The sequence below is a fragment of the Peromyscus eremicus genome, chromosome 1, assembly GCF_949786415.1.
Source record: "Peromyscus eremicus chromosome 1, PerEre_H2_v1, whole genome shotgun sequence".
Taxonomy (NCBI): Eukaryota; Metazoa; Chordata; class Mammalia; order Rodentia; family Cricetidae; genus Peromyscus; species Peromyscus eremicus.
This window is the reverse complement of record NC_081416.1, coordinates 71,564,746-71,588,864: the sequence shown is the minus strand read 5'-3', so window position 1 is coordinate 71,588,864 and position 24,119 is coordinate 71,564,746. Positions and strand designations below refer to the sequence as shown.

At 46.0% G+C, this 24,119-nt stretch overlaps 1 protein-coding gene across 1 annotated transcript in view; it reads left to right on the top strand.

Moving 5' to 3' along the window:
* The first annotated feature begins 471 nt into the window (after positions 1–471).
* LOC131906069 (deleted in malignant brain tumors 1 protein-like) overlaps positions 472–24,119 on the top strand; it is a 40,308-nt gene continuing 16,660 nt past the window's right edge. The window contains 11 exon segments of the mRNA XM_059256891.1: positions 472–525; positions 645–852; positions 4,441–4,797; positions 5,674–5,683; positions 9,507–9,850; positions 12,303–12,314; positions 13,311–13,346; positions 13,827–13,844; positions 14,593–14,967; positions 20,266–20,451; positions 20,454–20,520. Of these exon segments, the coding sequence (XP_059112874.1) occupies positions 472–525; positions 645–852; positions 4,441–4,797; positions 5,674–5,683; positions 9,507–9,850; positions 12,303–12,314; positions 13,311–13,346; positions 13,827–13,844; positions 14,593–14,967; positions 20,266–20,451; positions 20,454–20,520 (1,667 nt within the window).

The following is a 24,119-nucleotide window of genomic DNA, read 5'->3' as shown; positions in this document are numbered from 1 at the left end:
ACTTGCAGAAATGTACCTGGTTCTGCTACACAAGTATAGGCATTAAAAGTGTATGTCATCATTCCTGGCAAATGCTAAAGCACTTTGGGTGACTTTTAGGTATGGAAGTGACTAAAATATACACGTACTTTGTCAAGATGAAACTCAAGGACTAACCATGAGACACAGACGAGACCTCAGGACAGAATAGACATGAAGCATGCCCTTTAGAAGGACTGGCTGGGACTCGGATCAGCAAGCATTAGATAAGAGCTGGGCAGAGGCAGAGTTGACTGGAGAGGTCCCAGAGGAGGGTGGGTTCAGGATGATGGACATCTAGCTTAGTGTGACAGCCTTGGTAAGTGCTGCACAGAAAGGTGGAGAGGGAGACATTAAACTGGATATTCACCTTCTCAGCACACTGGCACAGGGTATCGCAGGGTGGCATCCTGGATCCTGATGGAGGAGGGAGACTGAGTTTGGATGGTAGACATGGATATCCTGAAAGCTGATGGAAAGTTGAGTCTAGAATTCTGCACTAGGACGGTTAGGACTAAATTAGAACTGAAGAGGTGATTATGAGGGTCCCTTGTCTGGACGTTTTCAGGGAATGTGGTGTTTAGGAGAGTGGGAAGACTATGAAAAAGGTCATTTTTAAGGTCTAGGGTGAGGAATACAAACAATACAGCACTGGAGGTCAGAAGAAGAAGAAGGGTCCCAAGGTTGTGCTGGCACAGGGCACAACATCTCAAGAGAGCAGTTCCCACTGTGTCAAGGCAGCTTTGCCTCTGAGGCTGGTGAATGGCGGTCACTGGTGTCAGGGCCAGGTGGAGGTCCTGTACCAAGGCTACTGGGGCACCGTGTGTGACGACAGCTGGGACACTCAGGATGCAGATGTCATCTGTCGGTAGCCCGGCTGTGGCCATTCTGTATCAGCACCCGGAGAGGCCCATTCTGGAATAATCTCTGGAAGTCCCCTCTCTTTCTGTTTGGGGCCACTTTCTCAGGAATATTTTAGTGATGGCAAATGTTTATAATGAGAGGTTGTGTTTGAACTACAGAAACAGCCCAATGACTATTAAATTCAAATGTCATCTGGCTATTTCCTATCTTGTGTCTAGGTTGGGGCTGCTAGTGAACTGGGTGGGGGTTGGGATGGAATAGAAGCAGAGGAGCTGAATGAGAGTGAGGGACAAAGGATGCTCATGGTGACATCTCAGCAGCAAAGTAACAGAAAGGTCAATATCAGATTCTACAGGGAAAATATCAGCATTTCAGTGACAGAAGGCCCTTAGCTTTGAGATGCCAGCTTCAGCCTCTGAGACTCAAGTGAGGACCAACATCCAATGACTTCTTCCTTTCTCATTCCACAGATGTTATCTATCCAACTGAAGAAACTACAATGGTGTCCACAGAAGGTAACATGTATTGTGTGGTATGTCTGTGGCCTTATTGCCCTCATAACCCACAGGATCACCTCTGATTCAGAAGATGGGCAGAAGACTGAGGATGTGGGTCCTAAGCTCTCAGGGGAAATTTCTCAATAAGGCCTCAAGCCTACATGGAACTATATGCCATGGATTATGTCCCTGAGATGGTGGTGGGGATCATCCTGAAGAGGTACCTGCAAGAGGATCTTAGGTGGTCTTGTTTCTAGGGGTCTGTTGACCATTCTCAGAGCCTGGAGGTCCCCATGTTTCACACTGCACCATGGCCAGCCTCAGGAGCTGACTCTCTGGCTTCCGTGCCTGGAGAGGAAGACAAAGTCTGCTTAGCCAGGACCCTTGTCATTTCCCTCCCTCTGAAGTCATAGGAAGCTCCCATGGAAGTCCTGATTCTCTGCCCTGGGACATCACAGATCCTCTTCTTCCTCTTTGACTTCCTCCAGTGAGAGATGTTGGTGGCATATCAGAACAGTTTAGACTGTCAGCTCAGGCCTTGGGAAGGGAAATCACTTCCTTTCTGCAAGGGAATTTTTGATCCTAGGTCATCAGCAAGAACAATCTCCACGCCAAGGGCTCTGGCTAGCCCAGAATTTCTTGGAAATCGAATGGCCCATAGGTCAGGCATGTGAGCTTATCTCAAGGACAAGACTGGCTTTATTCTGACTTAGCCATATTTTTTCCAAGATTCCACCTTTTCCTATTTGTAACAACTCTACAAGGAAAATCCTTTTTCTCCTCTGTGTTGGGGACCCTACAGGACACTCTTAGGTAGCAGTATCTCCTCTAGGCTTGATATGCACTATGATGCAACTGTATCAGTCAGATTGAAGGGCAAGAGAGGACTGGACAAGCCTCTGGCACCATCCTGCAGGAGAAGACTTTCCTAGAGCTGTTTGCATCAGGACCTAGTGTGTGGGAAGAGGTCAACTTCCTCCATAGCAGAGACCTATGAAGGTTACTCAGAATGAAGCTGGGTGTTTGGCAGCTGTGGGTTGATCTCCAGATATGTAAACTTTAAGCTGCACGGCCACGTCACCATTTGAAGGTGCCCTGAGCAAGAGCCAGGGCCCACTTCAAACAATTTACACATATATGTTTGAAGCTCATATCTTATATTAAGGGGGTGTATTAGAAGCATTTCCACTAAATAAAAAATAATAAGCTAGTTACACACACACACACTCACACACACACACACACACACACACACAGACACAATTCTAAGACTCAAGAGGCTGAGTTAGGAGGGTCTTGAGGTTTTGTCTACTCTAGGGTATATACATACATATTGAATTTAATAAATATATTCACATACAAAAACAGGCAAACAGGCTTTCCAATGCTCTGTTAGTGAAAATTTTATTGGTCATATCAACCAATGCAATTAGATAAGAACATTATTAGTTGTGTACGTATGGGAAACATTTTTGTTTGAATCCCTAGAGCTCAGCAAAAGCCAAATGTAGAATTAGGATCTGTAGGTTAAGAACATTCTCTACACAAATAGCCTTTTATAATGAGAGAACTCAGGACTACATAGATTTCTTATGCATCTAAAGTAACATAGCCTTGCCCAGTACAGACCCTGAGTCTCGTGCCATCAGCAGATTTGACTGTACTTGCTTGTCTTGTTTTTTCTCAATGGAGACTTAACTTTATATTTTCCATTTCTCTCTCTCATCTATGTATGGACGTGCAGAGCAGACCACTCCAGAGCCATACACCACCCCAGAGCCTACCACCACTCCAGAGCCTTATCCACCAATAGGTAACAAAAGCTGTTTAAATCTCTCTCTGTATATTGTAATGCAAGTGTCATTCATGGTGGTGAATTTTTGGGACACTTAATGGAATGAGATGGTGGACATGTGTTGTGAAATCTTAGAGAGGGTGGATTTGACTCCTGATCTTGGGGACTTTCCTCAACTGGGATCGCTGTCACTGCCCATTTCTCTGTGTGGAATGTGTCAGCATGATATAGGGTTTCAAAATTCTGTAGTCCCTAAATTTAGTGTTATGTCCGAATAAACTTTGGGGCTAGGGGTCTAGAATACACAAGCTTCCAGAGAGGTTTCTGAGGCAAAATGAGACTGATGATATATTATGGAATCACATTCTAAGGCCCTTCAAGGAGGTGCCCTGTCTAGAGAGCTAGGGGCATAGTACAAGCCAAAACTATGCAGACCTTTGATTGTTTAAACATGTTGAGTACTCGAAACCTTGACTTTGGTGATAAGTTCACATCATCAGTCTTGGTGACCAGCATTGACAAAGCCCGGGGTTCTCTAGTGGGCTGTTATTGTACACAGAATGTGAGCTCATGGAGGCAGTCATGTGACCCAGCTCAGTGGGTGAACAATAGCTTCTACTCATGTTTAATACCTTTCTAGTGGGCCTGAAAAGCAGTTCTGATATACACTCTCCACCTTGTGTGGGTGAGCTGCTGGTGAGAGCCTTTGCCAGGGACCCATGGATTTCTTTCTCCTCTGCCAGAGAGCTCATCATTCTATCCCTTTGGTCTGTTATAAAGCAACCTCTTCTTTTTTCCTTACTGCTGGTGGATGAGGGTCAGGGTCGGGTGGATGTGTCCATGTGCAGTCTGTGTGTTAGGAGTTGGAGAACTCTGCTTGCTCTCTCTCCCTGAAACAGCCCACATTCTGCAGTGGATGTTGTCATCCAGAAGAGTGCATGGCTCTCAAAGGCCTTAGTTACAAGATGGAGTGGGTGTCTGGCCACCATCCAGGGCAGATTCAACCCATGTCAACACTGCAGACACATAGCCCTCCTGGTGACAGACACGCCTTTAATGTCTAGAACACAAGTAGTCAACATGCCATGAGGATGTGAAGTCAGAGTGACAGGGTGAAGGTCTTTCTAAGACAGGGTACCCGAGAAGCAACAATGGGAGGAACTCACATCCTATATTGCATTAAACCCCATGACAGAGCTGCCCGTGATCACACAAGCTCCATCATCCCCCCGGGAATACTAAGGAGAATCCACCATGTCTTTCCAGGAACAGAGTCCCCTTTGGCTGTGAGACTGGTGAATGGAGGAGACAGGTGTCAGGGTCGTGTGGAAGTCCTTTACCAGGGCTCCTGGGGCACTGTGTGTGATGACAGCTGGGACACCAATGATGCCAACGTGGTGTGCAGGCAGCTGGGCTGTGGCTGGGCCGTGTCTGCCCCTGGAAATGCCCCGTTTGGACAGGGCTCAGGGCCCATTGTCCTGGATGATGTGGCCTGTACAGGACATGAGTACTACCTATGGGGCTGCTCCCACCGAGGCTGGCTCTCCCATAACTGTGGACACCATGAGGACGCTGGAGTCATCTGCTCAGGTATGACCCAGAGATCACTAGCTCTGCCTCCCAGCAAAGCAGTATGCACAGGTCTCTTTTAACACTCCCAGAACTGCATTCTGTCCCTTTTCGTACTGCCCCTGAAAGGACTGCTGAATGTCCAGAGCAATGGCATCCTCAGTCAGGGTCCTGTCAATCCTCACAGTTCTCCAGGGACTGTAGAGTTATGTGAGACAGGTAACCTATGGAAGAGCAGCAGCAAGCCCAGACTAAAGCACCAGGGTCAGCACACTCATGCTGTACAAGGAGTAACCCAGTGTAGGTTTGGAGAAAAGTAACCCGGTTTCTATATGATTTTCCAGTGTTCAGAGGACAAAGCAGTAAGGTGTGAGCCACCGTGCCAAGAGTGCCTCTTATTTATTCTCCTATCATAAAGGTTTCTCCAGGTCACTCACTCTACAAACTGTACTTGCTACAGTCCACAGTCCAACATCACCACCTGTAGGCACAGTTAGCTCACTCTGGCTGCTCTGGTCTCTAGAGCCAGTCTATTCTTGTCCTCTTTTTTACTAGCCTCTTCTGTTCTTTCAGAAGACCAGGGACATTGTCCCTTTAGAAGACCCTTCCTGATTTATACTCAACAAATTTAAACACACACACACACACACACACACACACACACACACACACACATACACGCACACAGAGATACACTGACACATACAATTCCAGACATACACACATAGACAGAAGTGGACATTGACACAAAGGCACACATACACTGTATGTTATCCAGTAGCCATTCATATTCTCAACACATTCATATTCATAATGACATCTCAGCTAGCACTTGCCCCCTGTGCGAGACTGTCAGTTGATGTCTTCAGGGACCTACTATGCTGGAAGTCTCTGGTGGGCAGGGAACACACCTGTGTAAATTGTGCCCAGCTTGGTAAACGTACCAAGAGCCTAACAGGTTACCTGGCTCGCAAGAATGTATTTCAACAAGCAGGCCATAGGCTGTAAGTGTGAGCAGCCCAACCTCATGCCTCCTGCCAGACTGAGCAGCCCTGCTGTTTCCACAATGTATGCATACAACACACATATATTTACTCATAGCTAAACCAGGAACACTATTGACCATATCTTCAACATTGCTGAGCAGTTATCTCTCAGTCTCCATAGAAGGTTGTTTCTAAGAACTCCCTGGCTTATACTGAAACCCTCTGATACTCAAGTCTTTATACAGCCTGTTCTGTGACCCCCACATGCCTCCTGTGTCCTTCCACTCATCCCCAGACATAGACTTAATAGAATATCTCAGTTGTGTAAGTTATCCCTATACCACAGTGCTCCTGGAAAGAGGACAGGAAGTGAGGTGTCTGCATGCTTAGTGCAGAGCAGGAGTTCCTCCCGTTTTTTTGATCCACCACCTGGGTAATCAGTGAAGGACCCTATGAATATAGAGTGCCGATTGATATTACAAAGACTGGTTTGCTCTTTTGACCAATGAAAATGGAACCTCAATGCTAGATTTTTGGCTTTGGGGAGACCACAAAGCAGAGTAAAGATGCTTTCTGTTCAGGGGTTGGTGAACTTAACCTCGGGTGTTCCTGGTTGATCAAAGCATAAGAGTCAGGGCTACTGCTTCCCAGGTTGAGGTTTTCCAGGATTCCTGTAGATGAAACACACAATCTGAATTTGCATTTATTCCCTTACAGCTTCTCAAGCAAGATATTCCACACCTGGTAAGTACTTTAAAAGGATGGACCTGTATCACTTTACAGTGTCACACATGTCGTAATAACCACTGCCTCACTAAATGGATGTGAATGATACTAGGCTGCACTGAATAATCTGTGTCCAGTCTGGACATTGAATGAAAACAGAAGCTGACCGGGGGTGGGGGAGCGTGGGTGGGTGGGGGTGATGGTGGTGGTGGTGGTGGTGGTGCATGACTTTATCCCAGCACTTGGAAGGCAGAGACAGGCAGATCTCTGTGAGTTTGAGGCCAGCCTGGTCTGCCACATGAGTTCGATAACAAGATCCAAAGCTACACAGAGAAACCCTGTCTCAAAACACTTCCTTTGGAAAAAAAAAATGACAACATAAGCTTCTGTCAGCTAGAGCTTCAAGGCTCATGTGGTAACACAATCACGGTCTTCATGGATGTTGCCCCTGCCTCGAAGTTCAGTGTGTCTCAGAATCAAACAAAATAACGGAGTGTGGGTCTTGGGATTCACATCTTTCCCTCAAGAGATTCTGACTAGGAGATCCAGAGTGGCTCAGGGACCTGTGCTTCTCCAGATGATATGTGAGGATAACCTGTCCCCTCCAGACTTTGATAAAACTCCTCCTTGACCCAAGACTACTAAGACTTTAATATTAACAGGATATAGGGCCACTAGTTTGTTAAGACTTCAGAAAACAGAAAAAAATGTACATATTTTGTTTATTTATTTATTTATTTATTTATTTATTTATTTATTTATTTATTTATATTTTTGAGGCCCAAGCAGCACAGGCTGGTCTAAACAGACTTGCTGAGTAGGCAAGGCTACCTGTGAACTCCTGATCCTCTTACTTCTAGTTCCAGAGTTCTGGGATTCCAGGAGTGTGCTGCCATGCCCAGCTCTTGTTTATCATATCTGAAATGATGTAACTTCATCTCCACCACATTTGCTTTTATGAACTTCCTCTGTAGCAGAGACTTATGAAGGTTACTCAGAATGAAGCTGGGTGTTCGGCAGCAGTGGGTTGATCTCCAGATATGTCCACCCTAAGCTTCAGGACCACGTCACAGTTTAAAGGTGTCCTGAGCAAAGGACAGGGCCCATTTAAACAATTTACACGCATGTGTTTGAAGCTGATATCTTATTTAAAAGGGGTATATCTAAAGCAAATCCACTAAAGTAAAAAACGGTGAGCTAGGTATGGCTACACACACACACACATATACACACACACACACATACACACACACACACACACACACACACACAATTATAGCACTCAGGAACTGATTTAGGAGGATCTTGAATTTCAGTTTAGCCTAGTGTATATCAGGCATATTGAATTTAAAATATATATTCACATACAAAAACAGGCAGGCATTCCAGCCTTCTGTTTGAATATTGTATTGTGCATAATAGCCAATGCAATTAGATAAGAACAATTAATTAGTTGTGTAAGTATGGGAAGTACTTTTGTATTGATTCCCTAGAGCTCAGCAGAAGTTAGATGTAAAATTAGAATCTATAGGTGAAGAACATTCTCTACACAAATAGCCTTTTATAATGGGAGAACTCAAGACTACATAGATTTCTTATGCATCTAAAGTCACATAGCATTGCCAGGTACAGACTCTGAATCACATCCTGTCAGCAGATTGAACTGTGCATGCATGTCTTGGTTTTTCTCAATGGAGACTTAACTTTATATTTTCCATTTCTCTCTCTCATCTACGTATGGACATGCAATGCCTACCACTCCAGAGCCTTATACCACCCCAGAGCCTACCACTACTCCAGAGCCTACCACCACTCCAGAGCCTTATCCACCAATAGGTAATAAAAGCTGTTTAAATCCCTTGCTGTAGGTTGTAATGCCAGTGTTATTCATGGTGGTGATGTTTTGGACACTTAAGAGGATGAGTTGGTAGATATGTGTTGTGAAAACTTAGAGAAGGTGGATTTTCCTCCTGATCTTGGAGGCTTTCCTCAACTGTGACCCCTGTCACTGCCCATTTCTCTGTGTGAAGAGTATGTCAGCTTGGGGGTGGGTTTCAAAAAACTATGGTCCCTAAATTTAGTGTTATGTCAGAAGAAGCTTTGGGGTTAGGCGGTCTAGAATAGACAAGCTTCCAGAGGGTTCTGAGGTAAAATGAGACTGATGATATATTATAGAATCCCATTCTGCGGACCTTCAAAGGGGTGCCCTGTCTAGAGAGCTTGGGGCGTTATCCAGGCCAAAACCATGGGGACCTCTGTTTTGTTTAAACGTGTTGGGTTTAAATAAACCCAAAACTTGACATTGATGATAAGTTCATATCAGCAGTCTTGGTGACCAGCAGTGACAAAGCCCTGGGTTCTCTAGTGTGCTGTTATTGTGCCTCATGGAAGTAGTCATGTGACCCAGCTCAGTGGGTGAACAATAGCTTGTACTCATGTTTAATACCTTCTAGTGGGTCTGAAAAACAGTTCTGATATACACTCTCCAACTTGTCTGTGTAAGCAGCTGGTGAGAGTCTTTGCCAGCGACCCTTGGACTTCTCTGCCAGGGAGTTTATCATTCTATCCCTTTGGTGTGTTATAGAGCAATCTCCTCTTCATTGACTTTATTGCTGGTTGGTGAGGGTTAGGGTGGAGTAGATGTGCCCATATGCAGTCTTTGTGTTAGGAGTTGGAGGGCTCTGCTTACTCTCTCTCCTTGAAACAGCCCACATTCTGCAGTGGATGTTGTCATCCAGAAGAGTGCATGGCTCTCAAAGGCCTTACAAGATGGAGTGGGTATCTGGTCACCATCCAGGGCAGATTCTACCCATGTCAACACTGCAGACACATAGCCCTCCTGGTGACAGACACACCTTTAATGTCTAGAACACAAGTAGTCAACATGCCATGAGGATGTGAAGTCAGAGTGACAGGGTGAAGGTCTTTCTAAGACAGGGTACCCGAGAAGCAACAATGGGAGGAACTCACATCCTATATTGCATTAAACCCCATGAAAGAGCTGCCCATGATCACACAAGCTCCATCATCCCCACGGTAACAACAAAGGAGAATCCACCATGTCTTTCCAGGAACAGAGTCTCCTTTGGCTGTGAGGCTGGTGAATGGAGGAGACAGGTGTCAGGGTCGTGTGGAAGTCCTTTACCAGGGTTCCTGGGGCACCGTGTGTGACGACGGCTGGGACACCAATGATGCCAACGTGGTGTGCAGGCAGCTGGGCTGTGGCTGGGCCGTGTCTGCCCCTGGAAATGCCCCGTTTGGACAGGGCTCAGGGCCCATTGTCCTGGATGATGTGGCCTGTACAGGACATGAGTACTACCTGTGGGGCTGCTCCCACCGAGGCTGGCTCTCCCATAACTGTGGACACCATGAGGACGCTGGAGTCATCTGCTCAGGTATGACCCAGAGATCACTAGCTCTGCCTCCCAGCAATGCAGTATGCACAGGTCTCTTTTAGCGCTCCCAGAACTGCATTCTGTCCCTTTTTGTACTGCCCCTGTAAAGACTGCTGAATGTCCAGAGCAATGGCATCCTCAGTCAGGGTCTTGTCAATCCTCACAGTTTTTCAGGGACTCTAGAGTTTATGTGAGATAGGTAACCCATGGAAGAGCAGCAGCAAGCCCAGACTAAAGCACCAGGGTCAGCACACTCATGCTTTACAAGGAGTAACCCAGTGTTGGTTTGGAGAAATGTCTACTGGTTTCTATATGATTTTCCAGTGTTCAGAGGGCAAAGCAGTAAGGTGTGAGCCACCGTGCCCAGAATGCCTCTTTTTTATTCTCCTATCATAAAGGCTTCTCCAGGTCACTCACTCTACAAAGCTGTGCATGCTACAGTCCACAGTCCAACATCACCACCTGTAGCCACAGTCAGCTCACTCTGGCTGCTCTGGTCTCTAGAGCCAGTCTATTCTTGTCCTCTCCTTTACTAGCCTCTTCTAACTGTTCTTTCAGAAGACCAGGGATATTGTCCCTTTAGAAGACCCTTCCTGATTTATACTCAACAAATTTAAACACACACACACACACACACACACACACACACACACACACACACACATACACGCACACAGAGATACACTGACACATACAATTCCAGACATACACACATAGACAGAAATGGACATTGACACAAAGGCACACATACACTGTATGTTATCCAGTAGCCATTCATATTCTCAACACATTCATATTCATAATGACATCTCAGCTAGCACTTGCCCCCTGTGCGAGACTGTCAGTTGATGTCTTCAGGGACCTACTATGCTGGAAGTCTCTGGTGGGCAGGGAACACACCTGTGTAAATTGTGCCCAGCTTGGTAAACGTACCAAGAGCCTAACAGGTTACCTGGCTCGCAAGAATGTATTTCAACAAGCAGGCCATAGGCTGTAAGTGTGAGCAGCCCAACCTCATGCCTCCTGCCAGACTGAGCAGCCCTGCTGTTTCCACAATGTATGCATACACACACATATATTTACTCATAGCTAAACCAGGAACACTATTGACCATATCTTCAACATTGCTGAGCAGTTATCTCTCAGTCTCCATAGAAGGTTGTTTCTAAGAACTCCCTTTCTTATACTGAAACCCTCTGATACTCAAGTCTTTATACAGCCTGTTCTGTGACCCCCACATGCCTCCTGTGTCCTTCCACTCATCCCCAGACATCGACTTAATAGAATATCTCAGTTGTGTAAGTTATCCCTATACCACAGTGCTCCTGGAAAGAGGACAGGAAGTGAGGTGTCTGCATGCTTAGTGCAGAGCAGGAGTTCCTCCCGTTTTTTTGATCCACCACCTGGGTAATCAGTGAAGGACCCTATGAATATAGAGTGCCGATTGATATTACAAAGACTGGTTTGCTCTTTTGACCAATGAAAATGGAACCTCAATGCTAGATTTTTGGCTTTGGGGAGACCACAAAGCAGAGTAAAGATGCTTTCTGTTCCGGGGTTGGTGAACTTGACTTCGGGTGTTCCTGGTTGATCAAAGCATAAGAGTCAGGGCTACTGCTTCCCAGGTTGAGGTTTTCCAGGATTCCTGTGGGTGAAACACACAATCTGAATTTGCTTTTATTCCCTTACAGCTTCTCACACAAGCTATCCCACACCTGGTAAGTACTTTAAAAGGATGGACCTGTATCACTTTACAGTGTCCCACATGTTGTAATAACCACTGCCTCACTAAATGGATGTGAATGATACTAGGCTGCACTGAATAATCTGTGTCCAGTCTGGATATTCAACGCAAATAGAAGCTGACTGGGGGTGGGGGAGCGTGGGTGGGTGGGGCGTGATGGTGGTGGTGGTGGTGGTGCACGACTTTATCCCAGCACTTGGAAGGCAGAGACAGGCAGATCTCTGTGAGTTCGAGGCCAGCCTGGTCTGCCACATGAGTTCGATAACAAGATCCAAAGCTACACAGAGAAACCCTGTCTCAAAACATTTCCTCTGGAAAAAAAATGACAACATAAGCTTCTGTCAGCTAGAGCTTCAAGGCTCATGTGGTAATACAATCACGGTCTTCATGGATGTTGCCCCTGCCTCGAAGTTCAGTGTGTCTCAGAATCAAACAAAATAACGGAGTGTGGGTCTTGGGATTCACATCTTTCCCTCAAGAGATTCTGACTAGGAGATCCAGAGTGGCTCAGGGACCTGTGCTTCTCCAGATGATATGTGAGGATAACCTGTCCCCTCCAGACTTTGATAAAACTCCTCCTTGACCCAAGACTACTAAGACTTTAATATTAACAGGATATAGGGCCACTAGTTTGTTAAGACTTCAGAAAACAGAAAAAAATGTACATATTTTGTTTATTTATTTATTTATTTATTTTTGAGGCCCAAGCAGCACAGGCTGGTCTACACAGACTTGCTGAGTAGGCAAGGCTACCTGTGAACTCCTGATCCTCTTACTTCTAGTTCCAGAGTTCTGGGATTCCAGGAGTGTGCTGCCATGCCCAGCTCTTGTTTATCATATCTGAAATGATGTAACTTCATCTCCACCACATTTGCTTTTATGAACTTCCTCTGTAGCAGAGACTTATGAAGGTTACTCAGAATGAAGCTGGGTGTTCGGCAGCAGTGGGTTGATCTCCAGATATGTCCACCCTAAGCTTCAGGACCACGTCACAGTTTAAAGGTGTCCTGAGCAAAGGACAGGGCCCATTTAAACAATTTACACGCATGTGTTTGAAGCTGATATCTTATTTAAAAGGGGTATATCTAAAGCAAATCCACTAAAGTAAAAAACGGTGAGCTAGGTATGGCTACACACACACACACATACACACACACACACACACACACACACACACACACACAATTATAGCACTCAGGAACTGATTTAGGAGGATCTTGAATTTCAGTTTAGCCTAGTGTATATCAGGCATATTGAATTTAAAATATATATTCACATACAAAAACAGGCAAACAGGCATTCCAGCCTTCTGTTTGAATATTGTATTGTGCATAATAGCCAATGCAATTAGATAAGAACAATTAATTAGTTGTGTAAGTATGGGAAGTACTTTTGTATTGATTCCCTGGAGCTCAGCAGAAGTTAGATGTAAAATTAGAATCTATAGGTGAAGAACATTCTCTACACAAATAGCCTTTTATAATGGGAGAACTCAAGACTACATAGATTTCTTATACATCTAAAGTCACATAGCATTGCCAGGTACAGACTCTGAATCACATCCTGTCAGCAGATTGAACTGTGCATGCATGTCTTGGTTTTTCTCAATGGAGACTTAACTTTATATTTTCCATTTCTCTCTCTCATCTACATATGGACATGCAATGCCTACCACTCCAGAGCCTTATACCACCCCAGAGCCTACCACTACTCCAGAGCCTACCACCACTCCAGAGCCTTATCCACCAACAGGTAATAAAAGCTGTTTAAATCTCTCTCTGTAGGTTGTAATGCCAGTGTTATTCATGGTGGTGATGTTTTGGGACACTTAAGGGCATGAGTTGGTGGACCTGTGTTATGAAAACTTAGAGAAGGTGGATTTTCCTCCTGATCTTGGAGGCTTTCCTCAACTGGGACCCCTGTCACTGCCCATTTCTCTGTGTGAAGAGTATGTCAGCTTGGGTGTGGGTTTCAAAATACTATGGTCCCTAAATTTAGTGTTATGTCAGAAGAAACTTTGGGGTTAGGTGGTCTAGAATAGACAAGCTTCCAGAGAGGGTTCTGAGGTAAAATGAGACTGATGATATATTATAGAATCCCATTCTGCGGACCTTCAAAGGGGTGCCCTGTCTAGAGAGCTAGGGGCTTAGCCCAGGCCAAAACCATGGGGACTTTTGTTTTGTTTAAACGTATTGGGTTTAAATAAACCCTAAACTTGACATTGATGATAAGTTCATATCAGCAGTCTTGGTGACCAGCAGTGACAAAGCCCTGGGTTCTCTAGTGTGCTGTTATTGTGCCTCATGGAAGTAGTCATGTGACCCAGCTCAGTGGGTGAACAATAGCTTGTACTCATGTTTAATACCTTCTAGTGGGTCTGAAAAACAGTTCTGATATACACTCTCCACCTTGTCTGTGTAAGCAGCTGGTGAGAGACTTTGCCAGGGACCCATGGACTTCTCCTCTGCCAGAGAGCTCATCATTCTATCCCTTTGGTGTGTTATAGAGCAATCTCCTCTTCATTGACTTTATTGCTGGTTGGTGAAGGTCAGGGTGGGGTGGATGTGCCCGTGTGCAGTCTGTGTGTTAGGAGTTAGAGGGCTCTGCTTACTCTCTCTCCTTGAAACAGCCCACATTCTACAGTGGATGTTGTCATCCAGAAGAGTACATGGCTCTCAAAGGCCTTAGTTACAAGATGGAGTGGGTGTCTGGCCACCATCCAGGGCAGATTCTACCCATGTCAACACTGCAGACACATAGCCCTCCTGGTGACAGACACACCTTTGATGTCTAGAACACAAGTAGTGAACATTCCATGAGGATGTGAAGTCAGAGTGACAGGGTGAAGGTCTTTCTAAGACAGGGTACCCGAGAAGCAACCAATGGGAGGAACTCACATCCTATATTGCATTAAACCCCATGAAAGAGCTGCCCATGATCACACAAGTTCCATCATCCCCACGGTAACAACAAAGGAGAATCCACCATGTCTTTCCAGGAACAGAGTCTCCTTTGGCTGTGAGGCTGGTGAATGGAGGAGACAGGTGTCAGGGTCGTGTGGAAGTCCTTTACCAGGGTTCCTGGGGCACCGTGTGTGACGACGGCTGGGACACCAATGATGCCAACGTGGTGTGCAGGCAGCTGGGCTGTGGCTGGGCCGTGTCTGCCCCTGGAAATGCCCCGTTTGGACAGGGCTCAGGGCCCATTGTCCTGGATGATGTGGCCTGTACAGGACATGAGTACTACCTGTGGGGCTGCTCCCACCGAGGCTGGCTCTCCCATAACTGTGGACACCATGAGGACGCTGGAGTCATCTGCTCAGGTATGACCCAGAGATCACTAGCTCTGCCTCCCAGCAATGCAGTATGCACAGGTCTCTTTTAACACTCCCAGAACTGCATTCTGTTCCTTTTTGTACTGTCCCTGTTAGGACTGCTGAATGTCCAGAGCAATGGCATCCTCAGTCAGGGTCCTGTCAATCCTCTCAGTTCTCCAGGGACTCTAGAGTTTATGCGAGACAGGTAACCTATGGAAGAGCAGCAGCAAGCCCAGACTAAAGCATCAGGGTCAGCACACTCATGCTGTACAAGGAGTAACCCAGTGTTGTTTTGGAGAAATGTCACCTGGTTTCTATATGAATTTCCAGCATTCAGAGGGCAAAGCAGTAAGGTGTGAGCCACCGTGCCCAGAATGCCTCTTTTTTATTCTCCTATCATAAAGGTTTTTCCAGGTCACTCACTCTACAAACTGTGCTTGCTACAGTCCACAGTCCAACATCACCACCTGTAGCCACAGTCAGCTCACTCTGGCTGCTCTGGTCTCTAGAGCCAGTCTATTTTTGTCGTTTCCTTTACTAGCCTCTTCTAACTGCTCTTTGTAAAGACAAGGGATATTGTCCCTTTAGAGGACCCTTCCTGATTTATACTCAACATACTTAGAAACACACACACACACACACAAAAAAAAAACATTCAGACATAATCAAACTCAGATATACACAGAGGTAAAGCCATATGATAGATACTTGCATGAGCACAAACTGTATATTCAGAGAAATACATACATGGATACAGCAAGGCATATACATATATTCTCACAAGCAAACATGTGCGTCACAGATAGATGTGATGAAGAGACAAATTTTTACACACAGAACACACACACACACACACACACACACACAGATGCACTGACACATACAATTCCAGACATACACACATAGACAGAAGTGGATTTGACATAGAAGCACACACATACACTGTGTGTCATCCAGTGGCCATTCATATTCTCAACACATTCATATTCATAATGACATCTCAGCTAGCACTTGCCCCCTGTGCGAGACTGTTGATGTCTTCATCAATGTTGGTGATGCATTTCCAGCCTAACTCTGCTAGAAGTCTCTGGTGGGCAGGGAACACATCTCTCTAAATTGTGCCCAGCCTGTAAAATGTACATGAGCCTAACAGGGTAACTGGCTTGCAAGAATGTATTTCAACAAGCGGTCATAATCCGTAAGTTTGAGCATCCCAACCTCATGCCTCCTGCCAGACCTAAGCAGTCCTGCTGTTTCCATAATATATGCATACACACACATATGCACACACATGCTAAACCAGGAACACTATTGACCTCATCCTCACCATTCCTGAGCAGTTATCTCTCAGCCTCCATTGGAGGTATTTTCTAAGAACTCCCATGCTTACAACCCAAACCCTCTGATCCTCAAGTCTTTGTATAACCTGGTGTGTGACCCCCACATGTCCTCCTGTGTCCTTCTAGTCATCCCCAGACATAGACCTAATAGAATATCTCGGCTGTGTAGGTCACTGCTGGACCACAGTGCTCCTAGGATGAGGACAGGAGGGGAAGTGTCTGCATGCTTAGTACAGAGCAGGGGTTCCCCATTTTCTGAACCACCACCTGGGCAATCAGTGAAGGATGCCATGGACACAGAGTGCCAACTGATATTACAAAGAATGTTTTGCTCTTTTGACCAATGAAAATGGAACCTCAATGCTAGATTTTTGGCTTTGGGGAGCCCACATAGCAGAGTAAAGATGCTTTCTGTTCAGGGGCTGGTGAACTTGACTTCGGGTGTTCCTGGTTGATCAATGCATAAGAGTCAGGGCTATTGCTTCCCAGGTAGGGGTTTTCCAGGATTCCTGTGGATGAAACACACTATCTGAATTTGTTTTTTTCTCTTACAGCTTCTCAAGCAAGCTATTCCACACCTGGTAAGTACTTTGAAAAGATGGACCTCTATCATTTTATAGTGTCCCTCTATGTCATAATAACCACTGCCTCATTAAATAAATATGAATGACACTAGGCTGCACTTAACAAACTGTGTCCCATCTGGACATGTAATCACAATGGAAGCTTCTGTCAGCTGGAGCATCAAGGCTCATGTGGTCATACAGTCACAGTCTTCATGGATGTTGCCCCTGCCTCGAATTTCAGTGTGTGTCAGAATTAAATAGAATGTCTGAGTGTGGGTCTTGGGATTCACATCCTCCCCTCATAAGATTCTGACTCATGCAGACCCAGAGTGGTTCAGGGACCTGTGCTCTGGCAGATGATATGTGAGGATAACCTGCCCTCCTGCACACTTTGAAAAAACTCCTCCTTGGCCCAAATAGTAAGACTTTAATATTAGCAAGGGTAAAGTGCCATTAATTTTCTAAGTCTTCAAAAACCAGCAAAATATGTAAGTTTTTTTGCTTATTTATTTATTTTAAGACCTATGTAGCCCAGACTGTTCTCAAACTTACTGTGTAGGCAAGGCTACTTGAACTCTTGATCTTCTTACCTCTAGTTCCAGAGTTCTGGGATTCTAGGAGTGTCACCATGCCCAGCTCTTGTTTATCATATTGAAATGATGTAACTTCATCTCCACCACATTTGCTTTTATCTCCTTTTGCAAAAATCATTTTTATCAACACCTTCTTCTGTGCACACAGACAAGACTGAACCACATCTCCCCCCTTTCCCAGTAGTAGTGTACAATGCAGTTGAATCTAATTTTGTAACCTGTGAGATCATTTCTAAACAGTGGATTCTTTTCTAAATTGAGTTTGGTCTTTCATAAGGTTGGTGGATCCCAGAAGCTACAACTAATGCTCAGTCCTGCTCCTTTGCTCTTGGTCTCTGGCTTTTGGCTACTGGTTGGTTTTGGGGTCCAGTTTGCTTTCTCCAACATGCAATTTGGAGGGGGAAGGGTTTATTTGGCTTACAGGTTACAGTCCATCATCCAGTGAAGCCATTGTAAGAGCAGGAGGCAGGAAGCTGGAGGCAGGAACTGATGCAGAGGCCATGAAGGAGCCCTGCTTGCTGGCTTTCTGGCTCATGCTTAGCTAACATTTTTATACAGCACAGGCTCCCCTGCCCAGGACAGTGGGCTGGCCTTCTCCCATCAATTATCCATCAAGACAATTTCCCACAGACATGGCCATAAGCAAACACGATCTTATCAAATCCCCAATTGAGACTCCTTCAAATGCCTCAGCTGTGCCAAGGTGAGAATGCAGCTCACCAGGACAGATGGGCAGCCCTGCTGCTGCTGTCTGGTGGAATCCAGGTGCAGCTTTGGGCACAGAAGTCAGGGATGGAGTCGAGATGAGAGACGTGGGTGTCAAGGTGCCGGGCACACTCCACCAATCCCTGTCCCTCACCTTCCTTCTTCTCTCTGCCCTCCAGTCACTCTATGGGTGAAATTAACTTTAGCCTAGTGTCAGAAAAGCTAGTGGAAAGAGTCACTGTTTCTTCCTCTGTACAATCTGAGCCGTCTTTGCAAAGGTAAATAGTATCATCACAGTTAGATAACTTGTTGTGTACCCCCAGCCAAATCATTTTCATGTGTGAAATGAATGCATCAGTATTGAAAGAAGAGCCTGGAGAGATGGCTCAGGCATTAAGAACACACGTTGTGCTTGCAGAAGACCTGAGTTCAGCTTTCAGCACTCAGTTTAGACAGCTAATAACCACCTATAACTCCAACTCCAGGCGCTCTGACACCCTCTGCTTGCCTCTATGGGCACCTGTATTGATGTGCACATACCCACACACAGACACAAGCCCATGCACATCATTAAAAATAAAAGAAATGTTTCAAATATTAAATATATTGCACATAATCTATGCTCAGTTAATACAGGTAATATGTGTTATCATAAAACCTTGCCAACATTTTGTGATAAGTATCATTAATACCATTTTGCAGATGGGAAAACTAAGACGTAGTTAGATAATTTGTCAATACTTGCCTGTCTAAGATTCTGTGGCTGTAAATGGGAAGGTGGGAGTTGAACCCAGGACTGCCTCTATCAGACTAACTTTGTCCAATCAGGGCAGAGAGTGTGCAGACTTTTGAGTCTGAGTTTGATAGGTAAGGCCATAGAGGACAACTGACTGTGTCTCTGGATCCTGGCATGCTAAAGCCAATTCCTCCCCTTTCAGTCCGTGTCTTGAGAGATGCAGAAATGTCCTGGCAGGGACTCAGGGGAAGCTTTCTGATCAACCTCCAGTGAGGACCAAATTGAGGCTGGCAGTTCTCTAGGGGACATTCACAGAGTGACCAGCAGAGGGCAGCAAGATGGGTTCATGAGACTCAGAGTGCACTTGGGATTATCTTGGAATGCCCAGTTGTTCTTTGCCCATCCTCACCCCACCCCTGTTTGACCTCCAAAATCACCACCCATCTGATCCTTCACCTTATATCTATTCCAACCTACCGCTGTCATACCACAGAGTACTCATAACCACAGAGTAGCCACAGCAAAGCCACACCCAGGATCCAGCTCCTGCTGTCAGGATGCTGAAGCAGTTCCTTCCTGAGGGGCCTGCCAGCACTCACCTGCTGTCTGTTTCCTCCCACAAGCAGCCCAGAGTTCCACTGTGAGTGACTTAGGGGCACCCCACCATGCAGAAGCGTGCTGCCTGCAGATTCCTCAGTCATGCTGGTCCTTACACGGGGAGAGCAGGCTGGGGTGTTGGAGGGAAGACTTCTGTTAGACAAATACCATTGCATCCTTGATCCTGATGAGGACAGAGAGGATGCTCAAACACTCTTTGTGAGTGTGCATGACAGTGTCTCACTATGTAGCCCTGGCTGTAGACCGTGTTGAAATTGAACTGATATCTACCTGGTTTTGCCCTCCTGAGTACTTAAAGTTGTGTGCCACTGTTCCCGGCCTGTGCTGAAGCGCTTAGGGCAGGGAAGTGACTGAAATACATGTGACTTTGTCAAGACAAAACTCAAGGACCAAGCAAGGGACACAGACGAGAGCAGGGCAGAGAGGCGGAGGAAGACATCAAAGTTGATGTCCACATTCTCAGCACACTGGCACAGGCTGTCACAGGGTGGCGTCCTGGATCCTGGTGGAGGAGGGAGACTGAGTTTGGATGGTAGACACGGATATGCTGAAAGCTGATGGAAATTGAGTCTAGAGTTCTGCCCCAGGAAAGTCAGGGCTGAATTAGGACTGAAGAGGTGACTCTGAGGGTCCCTTGTCTGGAAGTTGTCAGAGAATTGAGGTACAGGGGAGTGGGAAGACTATGAAGAAGGTCATTTTTAAGGTCTAGGGTGGGAAATGGCAAATAAGACAGCACTGGGGGTCAGAGGAAAAAGGGCACAGGTGGTCTTAGTAGAGAGCACAGCATACCAGGAGAGCAGTTCCTGCAGCTTTGCCTCTGAGGCTGGTGAACGGCCGTGACCAGTGTAAGGGCTGAGTGGAGGTCTTGTACCAAGGCTACCTTGGCACTGTCTGTGATGACAGGGGGAACACCCAGGATGAAGATGTCATCTGTCTGCAACTGGACTGTGTCCATTCTGTATCGGCACCTGGAGGGGCCCACTCTGTCAGGCCTCAGGGAACATTCTCTTGGGAGCTGTGTACTGCTCAGGACAGGAACCCTACCTGTCCAGGTGTCAGCATGATGGGTGGTGCAACCAAGACTGGCCACAGGGAAGACCTATAGCTGTGTGCATTACCTAATACAGACCCTGAATCACATCCTGACAGCAGATTTAACTGTACTTGCATGTCTTGGCTTTTCTCAATGGAGACTTAACTTTATATTTTCCATTTCTCTCTCTCATCTATGTATGAACGTGCAGAGCCGACCACTCCAGAGCCTACCACCACTCCAGAGACTACTGTAATAATAGGTAACAAATATTGTATAAATCTCTGTGTCGGTTGTAATGCCAGTGTCATTCATGGTGGTGACTTTCTTGGGACAGTTAAGGGGATGGGGTGGTGGGCATGTGTTTTGAAAACTTAGAGAAGGTGGGATTGCCTCCTGATCCTGGGGGCTTTCCTCTACTGGGACCCCTGTCACTGCCCATTTCTCTGTGTGAGGAGGAGTCAGTCAGCATGAGGGTGGGTTTCAAAGTTCTATAGTCTCTAAATTTAGTGTTATGTCAGAAGAAACTTTGGGCTTAGAGGATCAAGATAAGACAAGCTTTCAGAGAGGTTTCTGTGGCAAAATGAGACCGATGCTATATTATGGGATCCCATTATGGGGTCACTTCAAAGGGGTGCCCTATCTAGAATGCAAGGGGCTTAGTCCAGGCCAATACTGGAGTGGACCTTTGTCTTGTTTAAACATGTTGGTTGCTTGAAACCCTGACTTTGGTGATAAGTTCACATCAGCAGTCTTGGTGACCAGCAGTGACAAAGCCCTGAGTTCTCTAGTGGACTGTTATTGTACACAGAAAGTGAGCTCATGGAGGCAGTCATGTGACCCAGCTCAGTGGGTGAACAATAGCTTCTACTCATGTTTAATACCTTTCTAGTGGGCCTGAAAAGCAGTTCTGATATACACTCTCCACCTTGTCTGGGTGAACAGCTAGTGCTTTGCCAGGGACCCATGGACTCCTTTCTCCTCTGCCAGGGAGCTCATCATTCTCTCCTTTTGGTCTGTTATAAAGCAATCTCCTCTTCATTGACTTTATTGCTGGTTGGTGGGTGGATGTGCCCGTGTGCAGTCTGTGTGTTAGGAGTTGGAGGGCTCTGCTTGCTCTCTCTCCCTGAAACAGCTCACATTCTGCAGTGGATGTTGTCATCCAGAAGAGTGCATGGCACCCAAAGCTTTAGTTACAAGATGGAGTGAGTGTCTGGCCACTATCCAGGGCAGATTCTACCCATGTCAACACTGCAGACACATAGCCCTCCTGGTGACAGACACACCTTTGATGTCTAAAACACAAGTAGTGAACATGCCATGAGGATGTGAAGTCAGAGTGACAGGGTGAAGGTCTTTCTAAGACAGGGTACCCGAGAAGCAACAATGGGAGGAACTCACATCCTATATTGCATTAAACCCCATGACAGAGCTGCCCGTGATCACACAAGCTCCATCATCCCCACGGTAACAACAAAGGAGAATCCACCATGTCTTTCCAGGAACAGAGTCTCCTTTGGCTGTGAGGCTGGTGAATGGAGGAGACAGGTGTCAGGATGCTTGCTTATTTTGCTCACAGCCACAACCAACAATTACAGAATGGTGGGATTCTTCAGTATTCTGTCTGTCCCAGAACTTTCAGCATTCTCCATAAAGTAAAGACAGCTTCTGCTGAGCCAAATATCACCTTTTCCTTGTCTCAGTGGGATAACAGAGTTGCAGGACTTACTTGATTTTGCCAAACTTCACTTTTCTGTTGAACTCTTTTGCTATAGAGGACCTTTCCTATGCTATTTTCTAGAAAGCATTATCTTTTGTAAGAGCCATGTGATGTAGAGACGGTTCCTGTCATGGTCCTAAGGAATAGATGGCATGATTCTTTTACTGAGTAACTGTCATTCAGGAGAATGTTACAGTGGCCTTGGGACCCTGGGCTACCTCATTGCTGCAATGATGGGCACAAAAGAACATGTCCAAGGTCACTACTCGCTCTCACAGAAAGGAATTTCTTCTTCTCAACCAGTGTGCTTTTGTGTCTGAAGTTTTCCTTTTCTCGGCACAAGTCTCTAAAACAAACTTTGATGCACAGGCCTACCTTCTAATCCATCTTTGTTTCCCTCTCCAGATTGGTGGGATACAACCACTCCTTTCCCTGGTAAGTGTGGGACAAGACCAAAGCAGAGCTTTTACAGTTCAATCAAGAGGTTGGCAAGAGGCAGGAATTCTGGGATGTTCTTGAAGTCTGTGGTGTAGCACAGGACAGAAGGACAGGGAGAAAGAAAGGAACTAAGAACAATATCTTCTCGTCAGCTGATGTCACACTCTGCTTGTCTCAGTGACATAACAAAATTGCAGCACTTAATCCATTTTGCTGGAATTCATTTTCCTGGTGAAATCATTTGCTCTGAAGGCCCTTTCCTGCAAGGTCTGTCTAGAAGGCATTATCTTATCAAGAGTCATGGGACATGGTGACAGCAGAGACTATTCCTGTCATAGGCCCATGGTATAGATGGCATGATCCTTTAACTAAGCAACTGTCATCCAGGACAAAGTTACAGTTGTCCTGGGGCCCAGAGCCACCTCACTGTAAATTGGTGGACACATGAGAGCATGGTCAGGGCCACCACAGGATCTCAAGGAAAGGACTTTCTTTTTCTCAGCCACAGTGCTTCTGTGTCCAATGTTTTCCTCTTCCCAGCAAGGGTGTCTTGACCCAACTTTGATGCACAGGCCTTCCTTCTAATCCAGATTTGTTTCTCTCTCCAGATTGGTGGGATACAACAACTTCTCCTGGTAAGTGTGGGATGAGACCAAAGCATAGGTTTCACACTTCAACCAATAGGTTGGAGAGAGACAGGGATTCTGGGATGTTCTTGCAGTGTGTGGTGCAGCACAGCTCAGAAGAACAAGGAGAAGAAAGAAATTAGGAAGACTACATGTCTTTCCTGTGCACATACCCAGTGATCCACTCTGTCCACAAAGTCCATCTCCTATTTAAACATCCCATATTAATGAGTAGATTTGGTGATGCACTTAAAATTTAACCATGGCATTGGACTATGAGTGGGACTCCAGATGTTCAATGTGAGCCCATTGGTGGACACTTCCATTCCATTCATAACACCATGGCATTGCAGGAAGACTGGGGCTCTGGACTCTGTGAGCCAGAACAGGTAGAAACAGGTGTGGAGTCCACAGTGCTTCCTCCAGATTTCCCCTGTTCTCCAGAGAGATTGAAGCCCATAAGGCAAACACGAATGCACCTGAAATAAGCCTTGGAATACATGTCAATTGTGCCTGAAGGACCCGTTGTATCCAGGGTGCAGAAGATCTGCACCACTGGTCCAATTGATCTCATAACCACCATCAGATGGCAGCTGGGGAGTCATAAATATTAGGGGACACTTCACTGTGGCTTTGATGGAACTTCCCAAGACTGCCATTCCTGTCCTGCATCCGCTAACCAACCTGTACCTCCCCCCACAAAGAAAAGCAACCTAGGAAGATATCCTCTTTGTCTCAGGATTGGCCAGGGCTAGGCTCTCTCTTGTTAGGTTCCTCACTTTGATACTGTGTCACACATTCCTCCTCCTGTCAGGCAGCTGTGTGCTGTGTGCT